Source organism: Malaclemys terrapin, chromosome 2 (assembly GCF_027887155.1).
Source record: "Malaclemys terrapin pileata isolate rMalTer1 chromosome 2, rMalTer1.hap1, whole genome shotgun sequence".
NCBI classification, from domain to species: Eukaryota; Metazoa; Chordata; order Testudines; family Emydidae; genus Malaclemys; species Malaclemys terrapin.
Window position 1 is genome coordinate 284,129,030 of NC_071506.1, and position 27,978 is coordinate 284,157,007.

The 27,978-nt window shown below is 41.8% G+C and overlaps 1 protein-coding gene across 4 annotated transcripts in view; it reads right to left on the reverse strand.

Moving 5' to 3' along the window:
• LOC128830912 (KAT8 regulatory NSL complex subunit 1-like) overlaps positions 1-27,978 on the reverse strand; it is a 120,310-nt gene that overhangs the window by 41,155 nt on the left and 51,177 nt on the right. For all 4 annotated transcript variants that reach the window (XM_054016820.1, XM_054016818.1, XM_054016817.1 and 1 more), the window contains 2 exons: positions 21,117-21,323; positions 4,944-5,071 (listed from right to left, as the gene is read on the reverse strand). In XM_054016820.1, coding sequence (XP_053872795.1) covers positions 4,944-5,071; positions 21,117-21,323 — 335 coding nt within the window. The remainder of the gene's footprint in view (positions 1-4,943; positions 5,072-21,116; positions 21,324-27,978) is intronic.

Consider the following 27,978-nt stretch of genomic DNA (forward strand, 5'->3'; position numbering starts at 1 on the left):
AAATTTTAGGCAGTTCTAAGTTTGACAACTATACTTTGCAACTTGCATATGAATAGCAGTCCATGACCATCCATAGCTTTAGTCTTGCATCTCTCACTGTCTTTAATGTTTTATCTTGGACAGCCCACCATTATCCAAAGTTTAATATGGTCAGTTAGCACTCATTCTTTGCTCCTAATCTCTGCTACTTCCATTCTGCATTACATTCAAATATTCTCGTCTCACAGGCTTGTAACCTGGAAGCCATTTTCAGCTTCCTTCCCTTTGCCCATGTCCAAACCATAACTAGTCTGCCTCTTCCGTTCGGTCTCTTTTTCATCCACACCCTAATTATCTCCTCTCAAGTCTTTTTGACATTCTTGCTTCTCTTCCACCCATCAGCTATGTCCAAAAGTGCTGCTTATAAAATTCTCTCTTCTCTGTTTTTACCATGTTAATCTCCTATTCAAGTCACTCAAATGTCACTTCACTGGCTGTATATCTAATTCAAGTTTCTTGTCCTTGCTCTCAAGGCCCTACATCACAAAGCCGTTTCTTCCAGTGACACTTGCACTGATACACCTTTCATCAGCTTCTCACAGGTATCTCCATGCCCTTTTCCATGCTGTCCTTGTGCTTAAAATATATTCACCAAATCTGTTCACTAAAACAGTTCTTTGATAATCCCACCTCTAAAGACCTGCTTCTGCTGCAAAGCCTATAAGTGGCAAAGATGGTGGCGGAAGTGGCAGAAATGTTATTAATTTCCCTTTGAAACTGTCTAAAATAAGGCGCTGAACAACTGCTCAGTTCTTTACCTCTAGAACATTAGAAACATTCCTGCTTGGAGCGCACTGCTATATTTTAAAGCATTGTCAGTTGGAAGTTACTTGCACATCATTGTGGCGCCATGCAGAATTACAAACAGGATCACTTCTACCCAGAATGGCCTGTATTCTTTACTTCTCCGTAGTCTTAAACAACTCTATTTAAAGCTCCTTATGTGCTATGCTGCTGCATTATTGGAGAGTACAACTGTAGGCCCAACTCAAAAGCTGCATAAGCAACTATCAGTGATTCATGAAATGAAATAGCCATTCTCGAACGAGAGTGTGAAAGATGTGCTCACACTACAGAATGCAGACGTCCTGAAGCCTGTAATCATACCATCTTGGACTGATCTCAGCTAAGCAGGGTCAGGCCCAGTCAGTACTTGTATGAAAGGAACAGCTAAGTATTGCAGAAAGAAGTGCTTGAGATTTGGTAGATAGTGTTCATCTCTCTGACAGGGTATGTTTTCATTGCAGAGTTAGCCTGAGCTATTACCTGGGTTTTAGCCCAAACCTCCCCTACTGTCCACACACAAATCTTTCATGTGGGCTTGTGTGTGATTTGAATCCAGGCTTGCTTAACCAGTTGGGGGTACAAGTTAGAGTCTGGGTTTCACTTTAACACAGGCTGTAACCCACCCACTTGGTAGGCTGGACACAGGCTGAAAAAATGGGTTACAAAACTCTGGCTCTGATAGTCCTGCAATGCCTTCCCATAATTCCTTGGGGCCTGTATTTACCTGCCCTTCTATATACTCAGCACCAGAAGTCACCTACTAGTTTATATGCACCTGGTTGGCATCTGAACCCCTTGTTTCATGTGACCTGCTCTCATTTCTGCAAAGTCTTTAACGGTGATTTTGTCCAGAGAAATCCTCATCTCAGCGTGCTGTTAGTTGGCCAAAGACTCTCTCCAAAGTTCTGATAGTCTTGGGATGTGAGGTCAGTAAGGCTATTTGGGGAGATGAACCTGAAATCACCACCTCCAAGCAGCTGGCAGAAGAGGGGATTAAGACAAATGACAGTTACCTTTTCCATAACTGGTGTTCTTCGAGATGTGTTGTTCATGTCCATTCCATATTAGGTGTGTGCACTAGCCACATGCACCGGTGCCCAAAGTTTTTCCCTCAGCAGTATCCGTAGGGAACCGGCTCTGGCGCCCTTTGGAGCAGTGCCAGTATGACACTGTATAAGGGGCACCGCCAGCTCCCCCGACCTTCAGTTCCCTCTTGCCAGAAACTGATTGTGGGGAAGGAGGGCAGGTTGTGGAATGGACATGAGCACTCCCCTTTGGGCTTGCTACACCACCCAGGGTATTCACCAAAGTTTTCACCAGGGTAGCAGCCCAGGTGCAACACCAAGGCTAACCATGAGCCTAGAGAGAACCAAGATAAGATTCCACTATGGGACAAGAGCCCATACCTGCGGGAAGAGTCTCTTAAGCCCTCTCAAGAATCTGACCGTCACGTCATGGGAAAACACCGTCTGTCCTTGGATCGGCAGGTGAAAAGCGGGGATGGCTGCGAGATGCACTGCTGCTTCTTGAATTTGCCTTACTTTCTGTACTGGTTTTTACTTCCTACCCTAAACTACAGCATTGCTGTATGTTGTTATGCAGCGGTCATGTTTCAGTGGCACGTGAAGTGATCTCTGTGAATGCTTTATCTACCTCACACAGCTTCTGGGACAACTAATAACTGTAAAGTGCTTTGAGAATTTTAATAAAAAGGTTCTCACAATTGTAAAGAATTATCTTCATCTCATTTCTGTTCCAACCACCAATATGCAAGTTAGGCACCACTAGAGAGGTGTTCAGCAATAAAGCCCTGCACAGTGTAAAGCAGTTAGTTGCTCTTTCAAACGTGGAGGTTTTCCTTGCGTCTGTGCAGCAAACCCTACATTAAAGGTATGCATATTCAAAAATACGGTCTGATATATCCAACTGCATCAGCAATACCTGCACGCTTAAGGCACTTTTGAATAAAATTAGCAATCAATAGAACAAATAATTCTGTTTATTAAAACTAAACATCAACGGAAAACTGGCAACCTGTTTTGTAAGCAGCGAAACCTGAAAATGGAATGCATCCCACCTCACTCAGAGCAACAACTAAAATATAAATCCAAGAAATGTGCAATCCTCATAGTAACAGTAACAGGCATTCAAACTTTCCCCAAATGAGGATTTAATTAGCAACTTGCCAGAAATTGAATGGTGTACCCGATTAGCATAAAATGGTGCTAAATGCAACCCCAAAAGAGGTTACAGTAAGAACTATTTTTACTTTAGCAGAGGCTACTTGAATCAAGGTGGAGCACTGCACGCTCAGACAAATAGATTTCACAGGATGAACCTCCATAGTCAGGCGGCCAGCAAAGGAAAAATATTAGTCTTTTACCATTTTGGGCTTCTTTAAAAAGGATGAAAGGCCTGAAAAATGGTTCCGTTTATTTAAAAACGGAAACAAAAGTTTTCACATTAGAAATTCAGGTCTTGTCAATACTGGAAGACTATGGCACAGGTGTCAAACACATGGCCTGCCGCCCAGACCCAGCCCCTAAACCCTTTCCTATTACCCATAGCTGCCTGCCTGCGGTAGGTCAAAGAGGGCTGGCAGAGAGCTGGGGAGGTAGCTTGCACCTGATTGGGACCAGGCAGCTGAGACCTTCCTCTCTTCACCAGCATTTGGTCAGAGCGCCTTACAGGCCACGCTGAAAGGAGGCTCCTTTCCCGTCTTCCCTACCCCGTCTCTGCCTCTGAACCCATAGGAGCAGGCCCCTTTTCTCCCTCTGCTGCCTACCTGGCCTAGTCTTTGCCAGTCCCTCCTCCCTGAGCCAAAGGAGACTTCTTTCCAGGCTTCCCGCTCTTCTCTGCTGCCACCACTGGCTTGACCCCACAAGCTCAAATGAATGAAAGCAGCTGCTTCTAAACTGCCCACTCTCCAGAGAACTGGAGGCGGAGAATAAGTCAAGAAATCCCCAGAGGTGGGGGAAGGGAAAAAAGGGGAGGGAAATGATCAAGTGGTATATATAAAAGAGGGAAGGTGGATGGGAATGATTCTCAAAGTGGAGCAGCAGGTAGGAAACATTAAAAAAAAAGTGTGCGTGCAGGCAGCAGGTGCATAAGCAGGGAAGACAAGGGAGAAGAGAAGAGACTGGTCACGGAGGAATACACTGAGTGATAAATTAGTGGACAACAGACAGAAGGTTTCATAGATGCATTTACTTTTTTTAAAAAAAATCTGTCTTTAAAATAACAACATTTTAAATTTTGCTAATAAAGAGGCTCATTCTGAGTTGTACAGACCATAACATTTGCCTCTTGCCTGTGAACTTTTCACTCCCAGCCCATGGACTTTGGGGGACAGAGTAACTTGGCCCTCACCAAAGAATAAGGTGACTGGAGAACTAGTTACATTAATGACATCACAAAAAGACACACTTGGGCAGCTGAGAGAAGATTCCTATAGGCTACATACGTTTTATTTTGTTTTTTTAACTCCCATATCTAACAAGCACTTGTTTGGAAGAGTGTGTTAAACATTCAATGCCCTTTTCCCCACTACTTTAATTACGGTATGAGAGCTCTAAACAGCCTGAGGCCCAAGAAGTCATTCAGTATCATTAGGGAAGACAGGATTGATTTCTGATATTTCAATGGCTGAAATAAAAGCAGAAAAAGTGTCTTTCAGGCTCTCTTTATACATGATAAAAATGGGAAAAAGGTCACAAATCCAATTTTAAGGGGGAGGGGGGGAACCTTTGTAGGTTACCTTTAAGGATTAGATGCATTTGGATTTGTGGGCAGCACTGGCCATCCATACATTAAAAGAAGATAAAGCTATATGTAACACTTTGAAACAAATACTCTGCAAAATATGCAACATTATATGCTATTTTTAGATACAAAATATAGGTCGCAATATATAACCTAATATCTATCTTCAAAAATATTTCTCCCCCATCAGGAATGTGTATTTATTTTGGTTCTTTACATCATGAATTGTATTCAGAGAGAAAAGGTTCACCTATGATCACATTCTCAGCCACTATCACAAATGTCTTAATTATAATAATTACTCAGAATAATCCCAAATAGGAGATTGGTCAACCTATAAGAAAAGAAGAACTAACCAGTTAATTTTTCCGTTGACTTGGTGGGGTGACGTGCAGGCTTTTGGGGGTCCTGGAGACCCACTGATGGGGGTACAGGAGGGACTTTGACACATAGTGTTTCCTAAAGACTGCGTAAGACGAGAACTCTGCAAGAGAAAAATAAAATCTCAAACTCAGGATAGCTTGATGAAAGAATGAACTTTGAAGAGGGATGGGGAGAAAAAAGTAATCAAAGTAGCATTTTGCAATTAAAAATAATGCTGAACATAGTTAGGCAGTCCCAATGCAATCAATTATTTACAGTTTCTTTCCATCCACTTTGATTCAAGGATCAAAGAAAGATTCTTCAAATCACCCCACATCAGTGATTTTAAATTGCATTCTTACATGTTACAAAAAGTTGTCAAATACAATTTCTAGTCCTCTGATCTATAAACTGGAAACCACTTTCACTGCTTGCCAGCTTCACTTGGAATACGAGCAACTTTGGTGTAGCAAAAATTTTGTTTCATACCAACTGTCCCAAAACTTTAGCCAAATGCTAGCATCAATCCAGGATTTCTGGTAGTCTAGAGGCACATTTATATACTTACTGGACATGATTCTGAAACACTGTAAAAGGACCTTGGACTCTGACATTAAGCTTTCAGACCTAAAGCTTGATGTGTGTATGCATCTACATTTTATGAGAATTTAGTGCTAGCAAAAAATAAGGTCACTCACCTTGCGCAGAAACTGTAGTTCAAGATGCGTGTCCCTATGGATGCTCCACTTCAGGTGTGCATGTGCCTCTTTCCATTAGCAGCGTCTGCTCAGCTTGCGCATGCGTGCCATACAAGCTCATGCCGCACTCTTAGGGTATGCAGGGCTGCACAGGCAAATTGCCCTCAGTTCCTTCTCTATCTGAATGTCCAACAAGAACAGTTCAAAGCAGGTGGAAAGAAGGGCGGGTCCACCCATAGGGAAACATCTCGAAAAACCATGGTTACTGCACAAGGTGAGTAACCTTTTCTTCTTCTTCGATTAGTGTCCCTATGGGTGCTCCATTTCAGGTGACTCCGGAGCTGTATCCTCACAGTGGGGAGGGAACTTAGGAATCAAGTCCAAGACTGTCAAGTATCAGGGGGTAGCCATGTTAGTCTGTATCTACAAAAACAACAAGGAGTCTGGTGGCACCTTAAAGACTAACAGATTTATTTGGGCATAAGCTTTCGTGAGTAAAAACCTCACTTCTGTAACTTTCAGTCTCTGCATCCGAAGAAGTGAGGTTTTTACTCACAAAAGCTTAAGTCCAAGACTGAAGACAGTACAGCAGATCCAAGTATTGCATCAGATCTGAGAGTGTGGACCAAGCATAATGTTCAGAAAAGATATGCACTGAAGCCCATGTAGCAGCTCTGCATCTCTCAGACGCTGGAATGTTTTTGACTAACACTGTGGAAGTTGCTTGTGATCTTGTATTGTGTGCTATAATCCTTTGGGGAGCAAAGCACCAGCTGTATCATAACAAGCAGAAATACACCCAGAAATACATCTCAACAGTCTCTGTGAAGAGACTGTAGACTCCTTTGATCTTTCTGCAATGGAGACAGAATGTCTAAGTGATTTCTGAAATTACTTTGTCCCATCTAGATAAAAATCCGTTGTACATTTAACATATGAAGGGAAGTCCACTGCTGAGATTTATGTGGTTTAGGAAATAATATTGGCAGATAGACTAGTTAAGTTGGAAATCTGACAGAACATTAGGTAAGAACTTTGGGTGCAGTTATAGAAAGACCTTGTCCTTTGAAAACAAAAACAAAAAAACAACAACCGTAAATTGGGGGGGGGGGGGGGGGGGAGAGGGGGTCCTGACATCAAGGTTCCAATTTCTCTAGGCCTGCAGGCTGACGTGATAGCTACTAGAAAGGGTGTCTTCATAGAAAAGTGAAGGAAGGAGCAGGTCATCATAGGTTCAAATGGAGACACAGGCACAAGGCAATGACCATGACACCAGTAGTTGAAACCTCTTCCATTTCTGGAGGTAAGTAATTTGAATTGACTCCTTTCTATCGTGTAGTTAGTATTACTTACTGTACTCCTGTCACGCAGGTGGAGTCTAATCCTGTGAACTATCTAGGAGCTATGCTTGGAGAATGGCTGACCCCCAGGTTGGGGTGAAGCACACAACCTGTATCCCGGGAGAGGAGATGAGGGAGGGTCAGAAGTTGGCATGCCAGTTGGACACACAGGTGAAGTAGGTAAGGTTACTAAGCTTACCTCGGCCAGGTCAGCATTATGAGGATAACCCTGGTTTTGTCCTGCCTGATCTTGTTCATCGCTCTTGGAAGTAGTTGTGTTGGAGGGAATGCATAGAACAGACCCTTTTTCCAAGGAAGGAGAAATGTGTCTCCCAAAGAAAGGTGAACAAGACCACCTCCTGAGCAGAATAAAGGGCACTTCCTGCACTGGATGTGGTGAACAGGTCCACTTGTGGAAGTCCCAACCTCTGGAATATCCCATGAAGGATCTGAGAGTTTAACTCCCATTCATAGTCCTGGGAGAAACATCTGCTGAGCATACTGGCTGTGACATACTGGACTCCAGGAAGGTAAATGGCTGAGATCTAAATCTGATGGGCTACACACCAGTTCCATAACTTTATAGCTTTTGTGCACAGGAAGGCAATCTTGCGCATCCCTGTTTATTGCTATAGAACATGCAAGCCACGTTGTCCATCATGATTCTGATTGATTTGCACTTGATGAGGGGTAGGAACTGAACACAGGCATTCCTGACTGCCCTCAGTTCTAACACATTGATATACAGATTGGTTTCCTACGGCGACCGTCTGCCCTGAGTTGTGAATGTATTGAAGTATGCTCCCCACCCTCACAGCAATGCATTCATTGTCACAGTTATTGTTCGAGCTGGGAGGAGAAATGGACACCTGTGCCGACACTGCATTGAACTTTCCACCAATCCAGAGAGTTCTTCACCTGAAGAGAAACTGTAACCTGCTTGTTTGTCCAAGCTGTCTCTGGTTGATGAATAGGCCCTCCTGAACTAGGCCTCAAAGCAATGGAGGCACAGTCTTGCATGCCCCGTCACAAAGGTGCAAGCTGCCATATGACACAGGAGCTGCAGACAGTAGAAAGGAGTCAACTCGAATTACTTACCTTCAGAAATGGAAGAGGTTCCAAGAACATCACCACTTTGTGCCTGAAACTTCCCCATTGTCAGTCATCATAGATTATTTACTGGACTTACAAAAATTAGATCAGTTATATCTATTAGGTTCACCTCACCATGATATTAGCTTTTAATTCCCCACTAAGGGGTTTTCTATTTTTGCACACCATATGTCCTCGATATTTATTATGGGTCTGGAGAATCTTTACCCCCTGGTTAAGGATCCTTCTCTGACTTGGGATGTCAATGTGGTACTGCTAAGACCTCTGTTTGAACCTATGGTGACCTGCTCCACTTATCAGGAACTTTTGAGATTTTACAAATTTGTTCAGTTATCTTAGATCTACAATTGGTCTCCACCCTTCATCCTCCTTTGGCACGAGAAAATACTTTGAGTAAAACCCTTTCCCTCTCTGAGGGGATGGGAGTGGTTCTACTGCTCCTAAATAAAAGAGGGAGTGTCCTTCTTGACTAAGTATAGTCTTGAGACAGGGGTCAAGGGCAAGTCAGGGGACCCTGAAGAGGGATGGGGAAGGTGGTGGCGAGAGACATGAAGAGGGTGATGAAGTCCAATATTATAACCTCCATGATCCACTTGTCTGTTCTAATAGGTCGCCAGGCCTGTTGGAAATCATAGAATCTCAGGGTTGGAAGGGACCTCAGGAGCTCATCTAGTCCAACCCCCTGCTCAAAGCAGGACCAATCCCCAGACAGATTTTTGCCCCAGATCCCTAAATGGCCCTCTCAAGGATTGAGCTCACAACCCTGGGTTTAGTAGGCCAATGCTCAAATGGGAAAGGTGGTCTCCAAAAACGAAGACGTGAGCATAAGGTTGCAGCTTGCAAACTACAGGCAAGGGAGGATTTGAGTCTTCAATCAACCCCATCAAAATTGCTGTTTTGATGATGACAGGGTACTGGCGGAAGGACAGTGGGAAGCGCTTTTCCTCTGGAATCCCTTCCCCCCCCGAAGGTTCAGTGGTTCTGTGAAAACCAGAGAACTAAGGCAGGTGTAATCTCTGGACAGTCTGAGGGCAGGTCTTCGCTACGGGGGGGGGGGGGGGGGGGGGGGGGGGGCGATCGATTTAAGATACGCAAATTCAGCTACGTGAATAGCGTAGCTGAATTCGACCTATCGGAGCTGCTGTGAGGACAGCAGCAAAATCGACCTCTGCGGCTCCCCGTCGATGGCACTTACTCCCACCTCCGCTGGTGGAGTAAGAGCGTCGATTCGGGGATCGATTGTCACGTCCCGATGAGACATGATAATTCGATCCCCAAGAGATCGGTTTCTACCCGCCGATTCAGGCGGGTAGTGTAGACCTAGCCTGAGACTTGCTAAATCTCCTCTTGTTTATAGGAGTGTATATACCCAGACACCTCAATGTGGCCCTGGAATCCTTCAGCATGTGCAGGAACTTATCCCTAGTTCCTGAGAAGAGCATCTGACCATCAAACTGGAGGTCCTCAACAGTATTCTGAACCTCCCTTGGGAATCCCAAAAACTGCAGCCGTGACACCCTGCGCATGACAATTGCTCCGGAGATGAATCTAGCAGCAGCATCTGCAGCATCTAGGGACGCTTGGAGAGAGGTTTTGGCTAATAACTGACCGTCCTTAATGATGGCCTGGATGTGTTCTCTATGCTCCCTGGGAAGATGTTCAATAAAGGATGTGAACTTGTTGCAATTTGTGCAGTCATACTTGGCCATGATTGCCTGATAGTTTGTGATCCAAAATTGGAGGGTTGCAGACGAATAGGCTTTCCATCCAAAAAGGTACAACCTTTTCTGACCTTGTCATAAGGAGTAGGCAAGGAGTAATACTATCTACCCCACTCGTTTACGGCCTCCGCCACCAGAGAATTTGGTGATGGGTAGGAAAACAAAAATTCTGAGTCCCTGGGGGGGGAGGGGCTACATAATATTTCTTATCTGCCCATTTACCAGTTGGTGGTATGGTGGCGGAAGTTTGCCACATAGTCTTTGCTAGATCCAGAAGTGCTTCATTAATGGGTAGCGCAAACTGAGTGGGTATCACTGACTGCAAAATGTCCAGGAGCTTGTGATGTCAGTCTCAAGAGGTATCTAGGGAGTGTCCGCCATCCTCTTCACAAGGTCCTGGAATTGACAAAAATCATTGGTCTTCTATGGTGGTGGACGAATGACTGCCCTGTCTGCAGATGAAGACGAAACAGGAGTTTAGGGGTAGCCTCTTTGTCCACCCTAGCCTTCTACTTCCTCAAAGGTCTCCTCATGTTGGAGGTTTGGTGGAGGAGACAGTGACCCTAGTTTCCTGGTGCAGTGGAATCAGTGGTCTGGCAAATTGCTGCCAATAGGCCACCTAAGGATCCCAGTATGGCCACTGTAGAGGCCCATACAGGAGAGGAGGTAGTACCTAGGACAGATCCCTCCATCTGTGACGTGGGCAGGGGTCTTCATCAAAGTATGGATTCCTATAATGGTAAGAAGGACACTGATTAAGGGTGTAGAATCCTGCAGTACTGGGAAGCACTGGTAATCTGGAGACCAGGGTCTAAGTACCAGGAGTCATCTGGTACCCACAAACAGGGAGCACTCCAGCTTGTCTAACACTGACAAGTCCCTGGTGTAATGGAATTCCTGTGGTAACAAGTGGGTTGGTACTGACTCAGCAGTTGATTTGGGCAGTATCAATGGTTTGGAGCTTAAAGGCACTGGGGATGAAGGTGTATGCTTCAAATCTGTCTCAGAAATCGCAGACCTTGAAGCAGATTGGGACTTCTTGGGAGTTTTGGCTCCTTGTGGTGGGATACCGTAGCTCCACTTTTTTGGAGCTTTCCCTGAGTCCTCAGGGATCTTTAACTTCTTAAGTGAGACCGTAGCCAAAGTCAAAGGGGCACTAGATCTGTGTGGAGACCGATGTACAGGGAGAGGGTGAGGGTCTGTCTTCTGACCTGAATCGGAAGCTGGTCAAAGGGATGCTCTATGAGTAGCAGCTTCAGTTTTGTCTCCCAGTTCTTCCAAGCTCTAGATTTTAGGTCCTGGCAAAAGTTACACTTTTGGGAGTTATGGAACTCTCCCAAGCAATGGATACACTTAGAACGGCTATCGCTAATTGGGACAGCCTCCTGACAAGAGAGGCAGGATTTGAAACCTGGCAAGCCAGGCATGCCCTTCCATGTCAAATAAGTTCCCCAGAAAAAATGGGCGAGAAAGGGTGGGAGGGGAGGTTAGGAAAAACAGAAGCCTCTCAACTATATAACAACAACTAACTAAAACACAACTACAAAACATGCTGACGCACGCACAAGGCAAACATGCTAGAGCTCTACCTCAGGTCGAGGTGACAGAAAAGGAACTGACGGGTTCACCTGTGCAGCCCTATATGCCCTCGGAGCACAGCATGAGGTTGCATAGAGCACATGTGGGCCAAACAGACACTTAACAGAAAATCTTTAATCAAGGGCTCGAGATGCACATGCACACTTGAAGTGGAGCATCCACAGGGACACCTCTTGAAGAAGATGATTAAGTACAATGCAAGCAGCAGCAATGTAAGCTTCCCCTCACTACTCTACCACCCGTGACTTGAATGGAGTGCCTTTAAAGGCAAAAGGGCAATTCACCCTCCATAGCCCTTTGGCCTCTCTTTGGAGACTGCCAAAGAAGGGACTCAGTAGTATCAAGTGGGGTGGTGTTTTGGCCCAAGACCACGAACTCATTTTACAAAGGCCACTGAACAGTCATCTGATGGAACTCACTCTTGATCTGAAAGATGTTTTCATACTGGCTACAGAAACAATTTTTTTTTTAAATTTACATTCACTCAATTGCCAAAAAATATACAGATATTGTGGTCAGATATTACAAACAATGAGATGGCTGCCCTTTAGTATGCAATTAATCTACATAGTATTTGAGGAACTATAACAATTCCTATCAGTGCTGCTGATAAAGAAAAACTTAAAACAAAAAATGGTGATGGCTTTTGATCTTTTTCAAAGCAAAGAAACCAATATTAAAGACATTCTCTATTAAAATCAACCATTGTCCTGAATAAACATTCATTAAGATAGCTGTTGGTTGTAGTGGTGTGGTCAGATGCAGTAAAGGATAGATAGAGCTGTCTCTCCCTCACTGTTAGCACTTGAGTCCACGCTTTCTGACCAGTTCACCTAATGGCTCCATGTATATGTTGAAAAGGACTGGCACATGAATCTGTGGAGCAAAGCACAATTCAATTCCCACTACACTTCTGAGACAGGCAAGTACAACTATTCCCATTTTACAGATGGGAAAATGGAGAAAGATTTAGTAATTTTTTCCAATGCTACAGTGAAAGGTGGTAAAGCTGGGGTTAAAGTGCAGCAGTTCCTGACTACCAGTCTGGTGATGAATCCATAATACATTTTGTTCCACTGGATAAACCCAGAGATAAAGACAGGCTATCAGTATAGCAGAGAAAACTGTAACAGTGTAAAACTACAACTGAAGACAGATCCATTGACGTTGTGTTTTACTCCCAACTCAGTTAAGTGGGAAATCAAACGTATTTGCAAATTAGCAGATTTGCTGGCTCAAACTTCTGATGGCAGAAAAATCAAATGTGAATAAAAATATCAAAGAAGTTTGTTATGAGAGTATTCAGGGACATAAGATGGCACGTCACACACACACACTTACACACTTTCAGATAATTGTCTCCCTGGTCAAGATGTTACCTGAAAAAACAACAAGAAGGAGTCTGGTGGCACCTTAAAGACTAACAAAATGTAATCTGTTAGTCTTTAAGGTGCCACCGGACTCCTCATTGTTTTTGTGGATACAGACTAACACAGCTACCGCCGATACTTGATGTTCCTGGATTATCCAAGAAGGAGAAAGGATGGTCTTGTGACTAAGACAAAATACTTGTTTTATTCCTGAATCTACCAGAGATTTGCTGTTTGACATTAGTTAGGCTGCTTCACTTCTCGGCCTCACATATCTAGCTGTAAAATGAGAATAATACTATTCCATAGATTAAAAACACAAGGGACCATTATAATAGTCTAATCTGGCCTTCTGAATTACACGCCCTATAGAATTTCACCCAGTGAGTCCTTGTGGTTCAACTTAAAATGCTGCTCTTGGAAACAGCAGCCAGAGCCTGCATTCAGACACCCTCTGTTGACCCCATCCTTGCCAGTTATATTCAGGAGGAAACTCCTTTCTATGAATGGATTTTGAATTCTTATGAATTGATGTTCTACCTGATAAAGCATAAGATCGGGTATTAGTTAGTGTTTGCTATAGACCACCAAATCACACTAAGGAATAGGGTGACTGGCTCCTTACGCACCTCTTTAATACGTATAAAAAAAAGCTGTGTGATCATTGGAGACGTCACTTTGAGTAACATATGCTGGAGGTCTCATGCTGCCAGTATTAAAACAACCTTGGTATTTCTAATTATAGAAGACAATTTCTTAACTCAAAAAGTAAGAGATTCTATAGGAGACCTTATCTTGACAGATAAAGAGAAACTGATCACAAAACTAAAATTAATGGTACCTTCGGTACAAGTGATCATGACTTGATATTTAGAATGTGAAAACAGAATAAAGATCAGACCAGTGACATATATACCTGGTGCTTTAAAACAGCCAATTTCATAAACAAGTATGAGCCAAGTCTGCTCGCAGGAAGAATTTAATCAGAAAAACACTTCACTAGTTGCTCAAAAAGCCACAATCCCACAACTGAGCAAGCAGGCCATACCGGTTAAAAAAGTGACCTGGTTTAGCGGGGAAGTGAAGGTAGGTATAAATTTAAAAAGGAAGAAAGAGGAAGCTGAATGTAATAAATACAAATGAGAAGCTCGGAAGATTGTAGAAAATGGGTAAGGGAAGCAAAGGGGGTCAAGGAGAAATCTATGGCCAGGAGAGTTACATAAGTACAATAAGGTATTTAAGTATACTAAGAACACATATTTGGTCCATTACTAGACAGGAATGGTATTAGTCCACTATTAAGTGGAAATGGTAAAATTATCAATAATGCAGAAAAGGCAGAAATTTTCAGTAAATTTCTGTTCTGTATGGGGGGGGGAAACCAGATGATATAGTCAGATAATATAACACTCTCTCCGTTCCATTAAATATTTCAGGAGGATGTTAAATAGTAGCTACTAAATTTAGACATTTTTAATCCACAGGTCTAGTAAACTTACATCCAAGAGTTCTAAAAGAGCTGGCTGGGGAGTCGCTGGACCATTAATGTTGATTTTCAATAAGTCTTGGAACGCTGGGGAAGTTCTGGAAGATAGGAAGAAAGTCAGTGTTGTGCCAATATTTAAGAAAGATTAAACAGGATGACCCGTGTAACTATAGGCCTGTCAGCCTGACACTGATCCTGTGATAGATAATGGAGCCGCTGACATGGGACTCGATTCTTAAAGAATTAATGGAAGGTGATGTAATTAATGCCAATCAATGGCTTTATGAGAAATAGATCCTGTCAAACTAACCTTATTTAAAAAAAAAAAAAATCAGATTACAAGTTTGGCTGATTAAAGGTAAGTTTTGATGTAATATACTTAACTTCTGTAATGCATTTGACTAGGCACCAGGATGGATAAAAGTTTATTTAAAAAATAAAAATAAATCGGATTTTTTATTTAAATCTGATTTTGATGATAAAATGCTTTTTGAGGAAAAAGCCTATCTAAAGATAGTTTTAATTAAGATACATTATAGCTCAAAGATATCTCATCATGGAATAAGGATTATAAATTCTAATTCTATAGTATGAGATAATATATTAATGTAATGTTTAAGAAAACTTTTGTAAATGAGTTCCAATAGTTCATGGATTAGGGACCCAATCTTATGGGATTCCAGGGGCTTCTGTATAGATTATTTAGGTTAATCTTTCTATCTACCCAATGGGACTCAGTGCTCAGTCTAGAAGATACCATCAGAAATGCTTAGTTTTGTAATTCTCAAACTGGGGATTTGTCTTTCTAGAGATAACATGCTTGTTAATAGCAAAAATGTTTTTAAATAAATATGTAGAGATGAGAAATAACAGAACTCTACTGTCCCTCTGCAAATTTGTATACACAGAGTCAATCCCTTATCTCTCTCTAAATGTGCAAAGTTTCAAAACATTCAACGAATAGAAGATTGTTTGGGGCGGAATAGATCTGGACAAGGAAAAGAAATCTGGAGATAAAGGTGAGAAGGGAGGGAAGGGCAGTAGAAACAAAAGTGAAACTGTTTGAGCAGCATATTCCAGAAGTCTTGAGGTGTTTCTGAGTGTAGCCTTCATTGATTTAAGATCTACCATACCATTCTCTCTCCCTCTAGAAGGGAAAACCTATAATGGCAGCAGGCCGTAAAAGAGACCCAGTTTGGGAATATTTTAATGAAGTTCCTCTACCTGTGGGTAAGACAGGCATGCGTGCAAAATGCAAACAGTGCAGCAAAGAAATGCAAGGCCTGGTTGCCCCAATGAAACAACATAATGAGAAGTGTACCTTCTCAGGAGGAAGCTGCGTTGAAGATGATGAAAGGAACATGTTTGAACATGCAGGATCTTCAAGTTGGTAAACTTTTTTATTTCATACTTCTTTCTTAACAACTGCCTGTCTTCCTTCTGGACTATTCTTGAATTCTCATGTTTGAGCAAAAAATATAGTTGTTACCCTATGGTCCTATCATTTTAGATGCAGTTGTGATAAAAAATAAATAGCTGAAATAGGCAGATCTTCCTTTTACAATTTCACCTTTAAAGTAGTACTGTCAGTGAATGCAATGAGTAATACTAAATGAGCAGTACGGTAATAATAATTAAATAACTGCATTGACTTATTTTGTTTAGGAGAATCCATCCTCAACATATAAGATTCTGAAGACTATCCACCTTCAAGATCACCATCATTTTCTATAGTTTCAGAGTTATCTGCCAATGATGGTGTTTCAGTCACATCATGTATGTCCCACAGCCACAGTGTATCACCTGTAGCAAAAAGAAAAAAAAAATTCTCCATCATCCAGAAACCACCATAGATAAATTTGTTGTAAGAACCAGCAGATTACAAAAAGAGGTAATTGATGAAAAAATTGCCCTGTTTATGCAACAAACTCTCCTTTCCGTATGACTGAGAACCCACACTTTATTAACATGGTTTAGTCATTAAGACCAGGATACAGTCCTCCCAACAGAGCAGATGTCACAGGAAAATTGCTGGATAAAGTGTATGAAAGAGAAAGTGAGCAGTGTGCAAAAGATCTAGAGGGTCAAATTGTTACACTGAGTCTTGATGGGTGGAGCAATGTCCACAGTGATCCTGTTGTATGTGCTTGTGTGACAACAGAAGAAGGGAATGTCTTCCTTACAGAAACAATTGATACATCAGGAAATGCACACTCAGCAGAATACTTATAAGTAGCAGCAGTAAAAGCTATAACAAACAATAATTAACAAAAATAATAAATAACAAACGGAAAAAAAATTCAAATGTCTAGTATGCAGCTTGGTCACAGACAATGCTGCAAATGTATCCAAGATGAGAAGAAATTTAGAAAAGAGTCCCAAGCTAATAACATAGGGTCGCAGTGCTCATTTGATGCACCCCCTAGCCAAAGATTTCAGTGTTCCAGAAATAAAGGCTAATGTTGTTGAAATTGCAAAATACTTCCGTAACAACCACTTTGCACCAGTGGCTTTGAAAAAAGTGGGAGGAACCAAGCTAACTATCCCACAAGACGTGCGATGGAACTCAGTAGTGGACTGTTTTGAGCACTATATCAAGAACTGGCCTAATTTGATGACAGTTTGCGAACAAAATAGTTAAAAAAATAGATGGCACTCTCACAGCCAAAGTTCTCAACATTGGGCTTAAGAGAAATGTTGAACACATGCTGAGTACCCTGAAGCCTAGTTCTGTAGCCTTGAACAAAATGCAGAGAAATAGCTGTTTTATTGCTGATGTTGTTGAAATTTGGAAGGAACTGAGTGAGATCTTAAAAAGAGAAATATGCTATGACAGAGTTAAATTACAAGCATTAAAAAAACGAATGGGACAAGCACTATCTCCAACTCATTTTCTTGCAAATATTCTCAATACTCAGTACCAGGGTCAAACCTTAACTGTTGAAGAAGAGGAGCTGGCTATGACATGGACATCCAGCAATCATCCCTCCATAATGCCAACTATAATAAACTTCAGAGGTAAAGGTGAACCATTCAAGAAATGTTTGCTGATGATGTTTTAAAGAGTCACACCAGTGAACTGCTGGAAGTCACTTAAGCACTTGGATTCAGAGACTGTTGAAGTACTAATCTCACTTAACAGCAGTAGCTTCTTCTGCCGCTGTAAAAGAGTATTTTCTTCCTTTGGACTAACTCATTCCAAATTGAGAAACTGCTTGGGACCCGAAAAAGCAGGAAAGCTTGTTTTTCTTTTCCAGATTATGAACAAACAGGAAAATTAAGGTGAAGATGACGGAGTTAGCTGCAGAAGCCAATATTTTAAGTTTCCCATGTTGACCTGGCTGACGTAGTCAATTTAATTTTTTTTTTTTTTAATATTTCATTCAACTATTTTAGTTAAAAATAATTTTAACAAAAACAAACCTGATTTCAAAAAACTTGAATGTTTAACTAAATTCAAAAATTTGTATGCTTATTTTGTTAAAGTATTATGTTTGCAGTTGAAGAAAAAAATCCAAAATATATAACATTGTTGTTTTAGTTAAATAAAACAATTTAAATGTCTGTCTGGTGATGTTCTCCTAATACAGCATGGCAGGAAAATCCTCCAAATGTTAATGATTAACCTGCTGAATTGGAGATACTTCGCCTCCCAATGACTTCATAAATATCTGCTTCAATTATCTTTGGTAAATGAAATAACTAAACAATCTGATATTGCTGTAAAACTAATCTGAAAAGTTTTCAAAATAAATCACTTAAAAAATGTATAGTGTATACCTTCTAAAAATGAAATCGACATACATCTCTGAGTTGTGAAGAGTATGTATTAAGGTTATAACAACTAACAAGAATGCACTTTGATATAGAAATCCATGATTAAATAAAGTCTTCCTTACTAGTGATTTAAATCAATTTGATTTAAATCAAATCCACCCTGGCAAGCACTCAACTGTGAGTGTGTCAATGGAGTACTTGGTAGCAATAAGCACTCATAACCCATTCTTACTGGAGCATTGCATGTCAAGCTTTGTTGCTTCTGGCCTCTGTAGCTTTGTCTAGACTAGGAATTAGAGGTGCTTCAGAAAGAGTTGGCTAACATGTTAACAGTCCAATTTACACAACGCAGTGTGCATTTTAATACATACTAACCTGGTCAAGATGAAGCATACCTTCAATTTGACCAGCTTGGCATATACTAAAATGTAAACTGCCTTATCTACTCTGTCCTTTTAGAACATGTTAGCCAACATCTAACACAACATACCTTTGAATCCTAATTTAGAAAAAGCCTGTGAAAGAAGTCAATATGTAATCTTTTTAGGTTCCCTATCCAGAAGTTGCTTTAGCTACGTTTTTTAGTTGTTAATCTCAGTTAAAGACAATTTGATTCCATCCAAACTAACCAAGCTCAAGTTTCTTACACAGGTTATTTTCCTGATGGCAATGACCTCTGCTCAAGCAACAAAGCAAGTTTCAGGTCATAGTGACTCATTCATTTATCATCAGTTTCTTTAAAGATCAAGTGGTGCTGGACATCCATCTCAAATCAGACTCAGGCTTTTAGAAAGTCCATCCATCTTTTTAATTTTATAGGACACTGAGTAGGTTCTATAGCAGGGTGTGACGTTATTGACATAAACTGGGACCGTATAGATCACTGTTGCAACCAAGGTCCCGTAGTGGCACCAAATCTTGTATAAAGGGGGTCAAATGGGGTGTCTAGGACAAGGTTATGGTTTACTGGTTATGATTATGCTGTCTATATGTGTGTATCAGTTTTGTAGTTGAAGTTATGAATATTGGCTCTATACTGTCTGTATGCAAACTTATGCTATGCTTCTGGGTGACATCCCAGACAAGCTGAGATTAGCTCTGCCTAGCCTGCTTGATGGCCCATTAAGGACCATCAGCTATACAATGGACCCACTGAGAGAAGGCAGATACGCCTTGTAACTCAGCAAAGTATGCAGGGACTGGCCCATGTGACTCCAGACTCCATTTTGCTGTAATTTTCCACAGTAAGAACAAAGATGTTCTTACACCTGGAAAAGACTATATAAGGCTGATGCCTCATCTCCATCTGGTCTTCAATCCTGCTTCATACCTCTGGAGGGACTTTGCTACAAGCTGAAGCTTTGAACAAAGGACTGAGGACCCATCCCAGTGGGGGATGTTCCAGAGACTTGATTTGAACCTGCAGTTTATTCCATCGCTGCTGCAAGCCTGAACCAAGAACTTTGCCATTACTGTATGTAATTGATTCCATTTAACCAATTCTAACTCTCATCTCTATCTTTTTCCTTTTATGAATAAACCTTTAGATTTTAGCTTCTAAAGGATTGGCAGCAGCGTGATTTGTGGGTAAGATCTGACTTGTATATTGACCTGGGTCTGGGGCTTGGTCCTTTGGGATCAAGAGAACCTTTTTCTTTTACTGGGGTATTGGTTTTCATAACCATTTGTCCCCGTAACGTGTGGCCCTGGTGGTAATACTGGGAAACTGGAGTGTCTAAGGAGATTGCTTGTGAGACTTGCGGTTAGCCAGTGGGATGAGACCGAAGTCCTCCTAGTCTGGCTGGTTTGGTTTGCCTTAGAGGTGGAAAAACTCCAGCCTGGGGCTGTAACTGCCCTGTTTGAGCAATTTGTCCTGAGTTGGCGCTCAGTTGGCGCTGCCAGAACCGCACTGAGTAGGTTCTATAGCAGGGGTAGGCAACCTGCGGCACGCGAGCTGATTTTCAGTGGCACTCACACTGCCTGGGTCCTGGCCACTGGTCCGGGGGATCTGCATTTTCATTTAATATTAAATGAAGCTTCTTAAACATTTTAAAAACCTTATTTACTTTACAGACAACAATAGTTTAGTTATATATTATAGACTTAGAGAGAGACCTTCTAAAACGTTAAAATGTATGACTGGCACGCGAAACCTTAAATTAGAGTGAATAAATGAAGACTCGGCACACCACTTCTGAAAGGTTGCCGACCCATGTTCTAGTCTCCAAAAGCAAGACATTAACTGGCTGGTTGAATACAGCTTTCATTGATACAGCTTGGCAAGCCTAGATATGGAGGATCATGTTAAGGGCCATTCTCTAAAAGGCAAATATGTTGCCTGCTATACAGAAGATTCACAAAATAACCAAACTATGAAATGCAGATTTAAGGGTTTTCTAACTGCATATTTTTCCCTCTTGCCTCAGCTGGCTATTATAGGAGCATTTTCATGTTTCAAAGAAAGTCCCCATGTGAGCAATGGAACCACCCTTGGAAACCTCCAAAGACTGAGGTGAGATGCCTGCTAGGTCCAATGGCTTAGAACTGTAAACCCAGGAGCAGGAATTGATCGAGATGGATATCTTCAGAACAATTATAGTTATGAGATTCCATTTACCTCTCTGTTAGCTGCCAACCAAGAAACAGGAAGGCTTCAAAATTCCATACAGATTGGAAAGGTTCATCCAACCTCTTTAGCAATGATAAGGGCTTGTGCAGAGTATAAAAGAAACATACCAGGTCTTTAGGAGAGCCAAAGAAAAAAGGCAAAACAAGTTATTCACAAGTAAAAAAAAAAACAAACCAAAAACCTGATGACTACCTACCCCAGAGGACATATTTAACATCAGGAAAATGAAAGCTGAAATGGGTTATAAAGAAAAGTTAAACCATTAATGAACAGAGAGAATGATAAGACTAAGTCATTCACTATCTTATGTGATATGTGAACTTATTTCAGTAAGTCTTATTATTGATATAAGATGTGTTAAAAGACAGTCTCCTTCTGCATAACTCTGTATTGCTGCATAAACACTGCATTCATGTTTTTCCTAAAGACTAACCTGTTTCTCCACATTGTTCATGAAGTAGGAAGAGATGCAGGGCGACAAATCACACGGTCTCTCTCCAGAAGGAACTTTCTGGATGGAAGAGGAGGAATGTGGTAGTCCCTTATTCCTTCTGGAATTCACCACTGATGTGGAACCTAATCGGCCCTGTTGTTTCATCAAATCTTCAGGCTGCTGATCACCACCAAGGACAACTGGACCCTGGGGAGAGAAAATGACATTGGATTCATCATCTGCACAGAGTTTTTGAAACTGCAGTATAAAGAATTAAAGCATCCTCAGGAAATAACCACCAGGGGAGTGAGTAAATAAAAATAAAAATAGATAACTAGGTTTTCATAAAAAACCCTGATCAGTATGATGTTTACTTCTAAACTAGAAGAAGCTTAACTTCTGTAGGAAATAGAAATGTTTCTAGTCCAATTCTAATGCTACCGTGCTTTGCTTTTTTCTACAACACTACAGAGGCAATGAGAAAACGAACTAAAGAATGTAAATAATACACAAACTCTGAAGCAGTTACGATTGCTCCCCTTCAACAAACCCACAAAAACAAGGAAATTAAAAGTAAGCCACTCAACAGTACAAAGCCTCTACACCCACAAGCAGACATCTTACCATTATCACAACATACACCAAAAACTGCAGGCCCCAATCTTTACTCTGCCTCCCACTTTCACTATTCTGACACACCCTTTACGCCTGGGGAAATTGTGCACCAAAATATTAAAAATTCTGTGCACAATATTTTAAAATTATGCATATTTTATTTGTCAAAATAACAATATAATCACACCAGTTTCAATTATTTTGGTAATTTATTTCAAAATACCCATCAGCAACTATGTCTGTAACAATACAGATGATAAAAAAAGATTCAGGAAATGTTTTTTGTCAAATAGTTTCCTTATTAGACATATTAATACAGAACATGGAGTAATAATTTAAACACCACCACCACCACCAAAATATATTTCCCGCACCCCTCAGAAGCAGTGCAAAGAGTTGGGGGAAGTCTTCAAAATCCCTCTTGCAAACTTCCTTGAACCTGAGCCCAGGTTGGCTCAGTGGCCTTGGAGCATCCTCAGGTTCTCCATACAGGAGAACATAAGACTGGCCATACTGGGTCAGACCAAAGGTCCATCTAGCCCAGTATCTTGTCGTCTGACAGTGGCCAATGCCAGGTGCTTCAGAGGGAATTAACAAAGAGCAGGTAATCATTAAGTGATCCATCCCCAGGTCACCCATTCCCAGCTTGTGGCAAACAGAGGCTACGGACACTATCCCTGCCCATCCTGGCTAATAGCTATAGATGGACCTATCTTCCATGAATTTATCTAGCTCTTTTTTGAACTCTATTATAGTCTTGGCCTTCACAACATCCTCTGGCAAAGAGTTCCACAGGTTGACTGTGCGTTGTGTGAAGAAATACTTCCTCTTCTTGGTTTTAAATCTGCTGCCTATTAATTTGATGATCCCTAGTTCTTGTATAATGAGGAGTAAATAATACTACTTTATTTACTTTCTCCACACCTATCATGATTTTATAGGCCTCTATTATATCCCTCCTTAGTCGTCTCTTTTCCAACCTGAAAAGTCCCAGACTTATTAATCTCTCCTCATACAGAAGCTGTTCCATACCCCTTACTCATTTTTGTTGCCATTTTCTGTTCCTTTTCCAGTTCCAATATATTTCCTTTTGAGATGGGGCAACTACACCGGCATGCAATATTCAAGATGTGGGCGGTACCAGGGATTTATATAGAGGCAGTATGATAGGTCCTTTGGACTGCATCCATTGTGCATCTGCAATTTTGCCTTCCCAAGTACTTTGGTAACAGGAGTTTTCATTTTCCACTGGATATTTAAAATACAACAAAGATTGTGAGTGTGGAAAGTGTTTAGCCTTCTCCCATGCCTGCTATAGATTGGCCAGGTCTTGCTACAATACGGCATATAGCTCAGGATGCACATCTCATAAATCCATATCTTGGTGTTCAATGTAAGTTTCTTATTATCCCACACATGCTTATTCAGTTGACCAAATGTGGTGGCTGTCCTTCTGATGCAAGAATTAAGCTCATCATCTAGAGCAGCGGTTCTCAAACTGCGGGTCCGGACCCCAAAGGGGATCGGGACCCCGTTTTAATGGGGTCACCAGGGCTGGTGTTAGACTTGCTGGGCCCCAATACCCAGGACTAAAGGGAGAAGAAGGCTACAGCCTTGGGTGGCAGGGCTCAGGTTACAGGTCCCCAACCTGGGGCTGAAGCCCTTGGGCTTTGGCTTTGCTTCGCTCTCCTCCTCCTCTGGGGGGGCGGCAGGGCTCAGGCAGGCTCAGACTTTGGTCCCCACTCCTGGGGTCATGTAGTAATTTTTGTGGTCAGAAGGAGGTCATGGTGCAATTAAGTTTGAAAATCCCTGGTCTAGAGAGATAGGTTAACCAATATAATTGATCCTAAATAGCAGATCTCGTGCACAACTTCTAGAGTAGTGCAAGCTATTTAAACTTCTAGTGCAGTCAACACACCTTGTGCCATAATCCTTGTCATCTTCAGATTGATGGTGAGTCCAAACTCAACACAAGCTAATGCAAAGCTACTGCAAAGTTTCTGGAGTGCCTCTTCACTATGTGTGACGAACAATGAGGTGCTGATGAAAGAAGTTCTCTTAGGAGCTGTTTAATTTTTAATATTTTTTTAAAATCTTAGACATTCAATGTTGAAGAGTTTTCCATCTTATCCTGTATGGAGATGTATACACTCGGTGCTAGGTGAAAAGGCATGATGAATTGGTAGAGCAAAAAATAACTGAAGAGTATTTGTGCCAAACACACCCTGGTTTGACACTGCTGCAGATTTCAAAGCTGTTAAACTGATCATCATACTGGACTGTAGCTTTCATGCAATCATGAAAGAATCCAATCAAACTAAGGAGGATTGGGGGGCACCCAATTCCTTCGAGCAACTGAAAAAGGCCCTTTCTGCTTACCAGGTCAAAAGCCTTTGTAAGATCTATGAAGATCATATAGTGAGGTTTTTGTCTGTTCTTGACAGTTTTCTTACAGGTGCCTTAGTGCAAAAACCTTTTTGATCGTGAAGCTTCCATACCAGTAGATCAGCTGAGTCTCTGGATATACACGATCAGCAAGAACTTAGAGCCTGTTGAGAATGACTCATGCAAATGCCTTGCCAGCAATACTAAGGAGAGAAATTCCTCTATAGTAGTGGCAATCATTCCAATCTCCTTTATTTTTATAAAACATTTGGATGTTGACATCTTTAATGTCTTGTAGCATCCTTCCTTCCCTCCAACAAGCATGAAAGACATTGTGCAGTTGTTTAAGCACAACCTATCCTCCTTATTTCAGTACTTCAGCTGGAACTCCATCTTCTCCAGTGGCTTTTCCTGATGCTAGGCAGATGACTGCCTTTTCAAACTCGTTTACAGATGGTTCTATATCAACCTCTTTGCTAGTCTGGAGCCTAAGGATCACATTTAGTGCTGCTTCAGAAACAGTGGTTTCACGTGAATAAAGTTCGGAATAGTGTTACACCCAACATTGCATCTGTTTGTCTCTGTCAATGATCATATCTCCCTTATTAGATTTGAGTGGAGCAGTCTTCTTGGCTTAAGGACCTATTGCTTTCTTGATGCAATCATACATACCTCTTAGATCTCCATTCTCAAGGACATTTCACAGAATCATAGAAGATTAGGGTTGGAAGAAATTTCAGGAGGTCTTCTAGTCCAACCCCTGGCTCAAAGCAGATGATTTGTATCTTCTCGCATAAATAGAGCCATGTGTGATTAAGCACATTGCTTGGTTCTGGTTGCAATGTGCTCTTGGCCAGTCTGAGGTTAATACATGTATCAGGAGAGGGGTTCATGTTGTGCTGGAGGAATGCTGTGCATTTTGCTTCCATGAGTAGGAGCATTTCTTCAGAATATGCCGCAAACCAATCTTTAGCTTTTGATAAAATGATGGTACAAAATAAAGTTGCAGCTGTATAGGTATGTCTTCCGAGTGTATTCTATGCTGCATCAGCATTCAGGGAGGTATAAACTGAGGACATACCTTCCCTGAGATACATAATGTTTTCACTCAACTCATAAAATAAATTGGCAACACTTTCCTTGGTCTTTTGTGTTGCTGATGTTAATGTGTAGGCAACAGCTTTCTTTAGTATGATGGAATTTCCATAGTGAAAATCTTGTTTTGTAGCATACAAGTGCATGGTCTGTGTCATGAAAACGGTGTACGGGGAACATTCTGCAGGTGTTTTATATGAGTGACAATTAAATCCATGAGACCTGCCAATGATGCCTTGGAAGTAGGTATAGGTAATGAACAGTCCTTGATGGGTGCAAAGCTCTAGTAGTCTTTTTCCCCATTCATTCATTTTCCCCCACTCCATGGTCCCCACTGCATAGTGGCCACAACTCGTGATTTGAGCCAGCTCTAACCCTGAAGTCTCCCAACAGACAATCGCTGGTAGCTTACTGGTGACACTATGAAGCTGTTCATAGGATAAGTCCTTCTCTTCAGAAATGGAGGAAAGTGTTGGGACATATATGAATATTGGCAAAGCTATGCATAGTAAGTATGTATCCCTAAATATATGATGATATAAAATACAATATGTTCTGATGTTGCAATAGGACATGTGACTTTGGGTGCTCATGAGTTTTTGACTGCAAAGCCCACCCTGTATCCACGGTGGTCTTGTTTGCTTTTTTCATGCCAGAAAAAGGTGTAATGCATCAACCATAGAGATCCAGCATCAGCTAGTCTGGTTTCAGAGAGAGTGGCCATGTCAATGCAAATGCAAATAAGGTGTCAAAGATTTACCTTTGGACCAAAGTCCCTTTCTCAACCATACAAAGGCTTGGAGACCAAAGACATTTGGAAGCCAACAAATCTGCAGGAAACTCCAAAAGACAGAGCTGAGTTGCAGTACCAACCACAATGTTTTCTCCACATAGGATTGGATCATTAAAGCAGTAGAATACGAGAGGATTCTCTCTCCTTGTTGACAATGTGCTTTGTAATACAAACCCTATGCCTGGATACCGACATAACCTACTGTGACAAAGTTCTGTCCTTGACTCCGTGGGTCCTGCGTTTCCTGACGGATTTTGCTAGCCTCAGAGGCTCACTGTGACCCTCCACATAGCCCTTCTCTCTCTAGAGGCAAGGGGCACAGTCTACGGAGCCATTTTCATCATAAGCCAGCAAGGGAGGTAAGGAGAAACAACCCTCCCTCGCACAGTCTTTGTTGTCTCCCAGATCAGTGATTAATAAGGGAGGGGAGCGGGGAGCCCGGGCCCGCCCTCTACTCCGGGCTCCAGCCCAGGGACCCTAAAATTAGCAGCTATGGAAGCTGACTTTTTGGAAATAGGACATGTACAATTCCCTGGGCTACTTCCCCACAGCAGCCCCCACTCAGTATCTTCTTCACAATTACCTCAGGGCCTCCTTCCTTGCACCTCATATGGATTCATACTACTTCGTTCCTCCAACAACACAGCTCCCTCCTATAGCTCCTGACACCCACACCGCACTGACTAACTGGGAGGCTTTTAACTAGTTCCAGCCAGTCCTTGATTGGCTTCAGGTGTCCCAATCAATCTAGCTATCTCCACTGGCTTCTAGAAGGATCTTAATTGGCCCCAGGTGTCTTGATTAACCTGAAGCAACTGCCATTTGGTTACCATGGTACCAAGGATTTATTTAGCCTGGGGCTAACATACCTGTTCCTCACTACTTTACTGTAGCCATCTGGCCTTGCCCCATCACACTACACAATTATGCACAGAAATGATGCATATAGTGCACCCTGAAGGCATACATGCACCTCATCCCTTTTCTCACACATAGGAGATCTATGTTTTCCACCCTCTTACCACAATCACAGCTCTGTCATACATCTCAAAGTAATCCACGCACTTGCCAATAAGGCCCAACTATTGCCTCTCCATTTAGTATAGGTACACCTAACACACAGCCTGCTCCCGAAGTGTATCCAAATAATTCCTGTTGGCTACTGCCAGCTCCAAGAGAAAAGAAAATGTGGCATGGGCAACCATTTCCCCCCACCCTGCTTTTGTCCTTTAATAGTGTTAGATGGAATCCTGTGAGTGAGAGTGTATGGACTCAACAACTGTGGGATTGGCAAACTGTGTGTGTTAATGGGGCACTGCTCAGAGTAGACACAGTTAAGGTTTCCTGGGCAACCTCAATTGTGGATTTCATGATTTTCAGAAGTTTGAAGTTTTGCTCAACTCGACATTCTGCAAGAGGATAACATACCACAAAGCAACCTTAACTCTGCGCTAACATAGTTTTTTGCTGCTGAACGTAGTCCAGCCCGCTTAGCTATCTTTCACTGCTAACAATTTCATTGTCAGCCATACACTCTTCTCTCTTTTTCTTGGGAGAGATCCTTGAGAACAGTTGGTCTGCTATTACAATTAAGTAGTGCATGACCTCTGCTAAAAGTTTAGAGTGCTTCAAAACAGGTTTCAATATTTATTTGATACACTGAACGTTTAGCAGTGATAGATAGTCGAGGTCAAAAGATAAAAGCTACACTCATACTGAAACTGCTAGATCTCTGAGGCCTCTATGACGGTTGATCATGAGGTGCTGCTGACTCACTCTACCCAGATGTTTATACCATGCCCACCACTGTAGTATACATCACACTTACTGTAGCAGTAAATTGGCTGTACATGTCCTTTTTCCACAGATCCCAGAAAATTACGATGGGCAGCTGTTTTTTCGGACGGCTCTTACCTGCAGAGTCCTACAGGATCTGGGTCTTAACCTCTGCCCCCAAAAGCTTGTAGTCTAAAC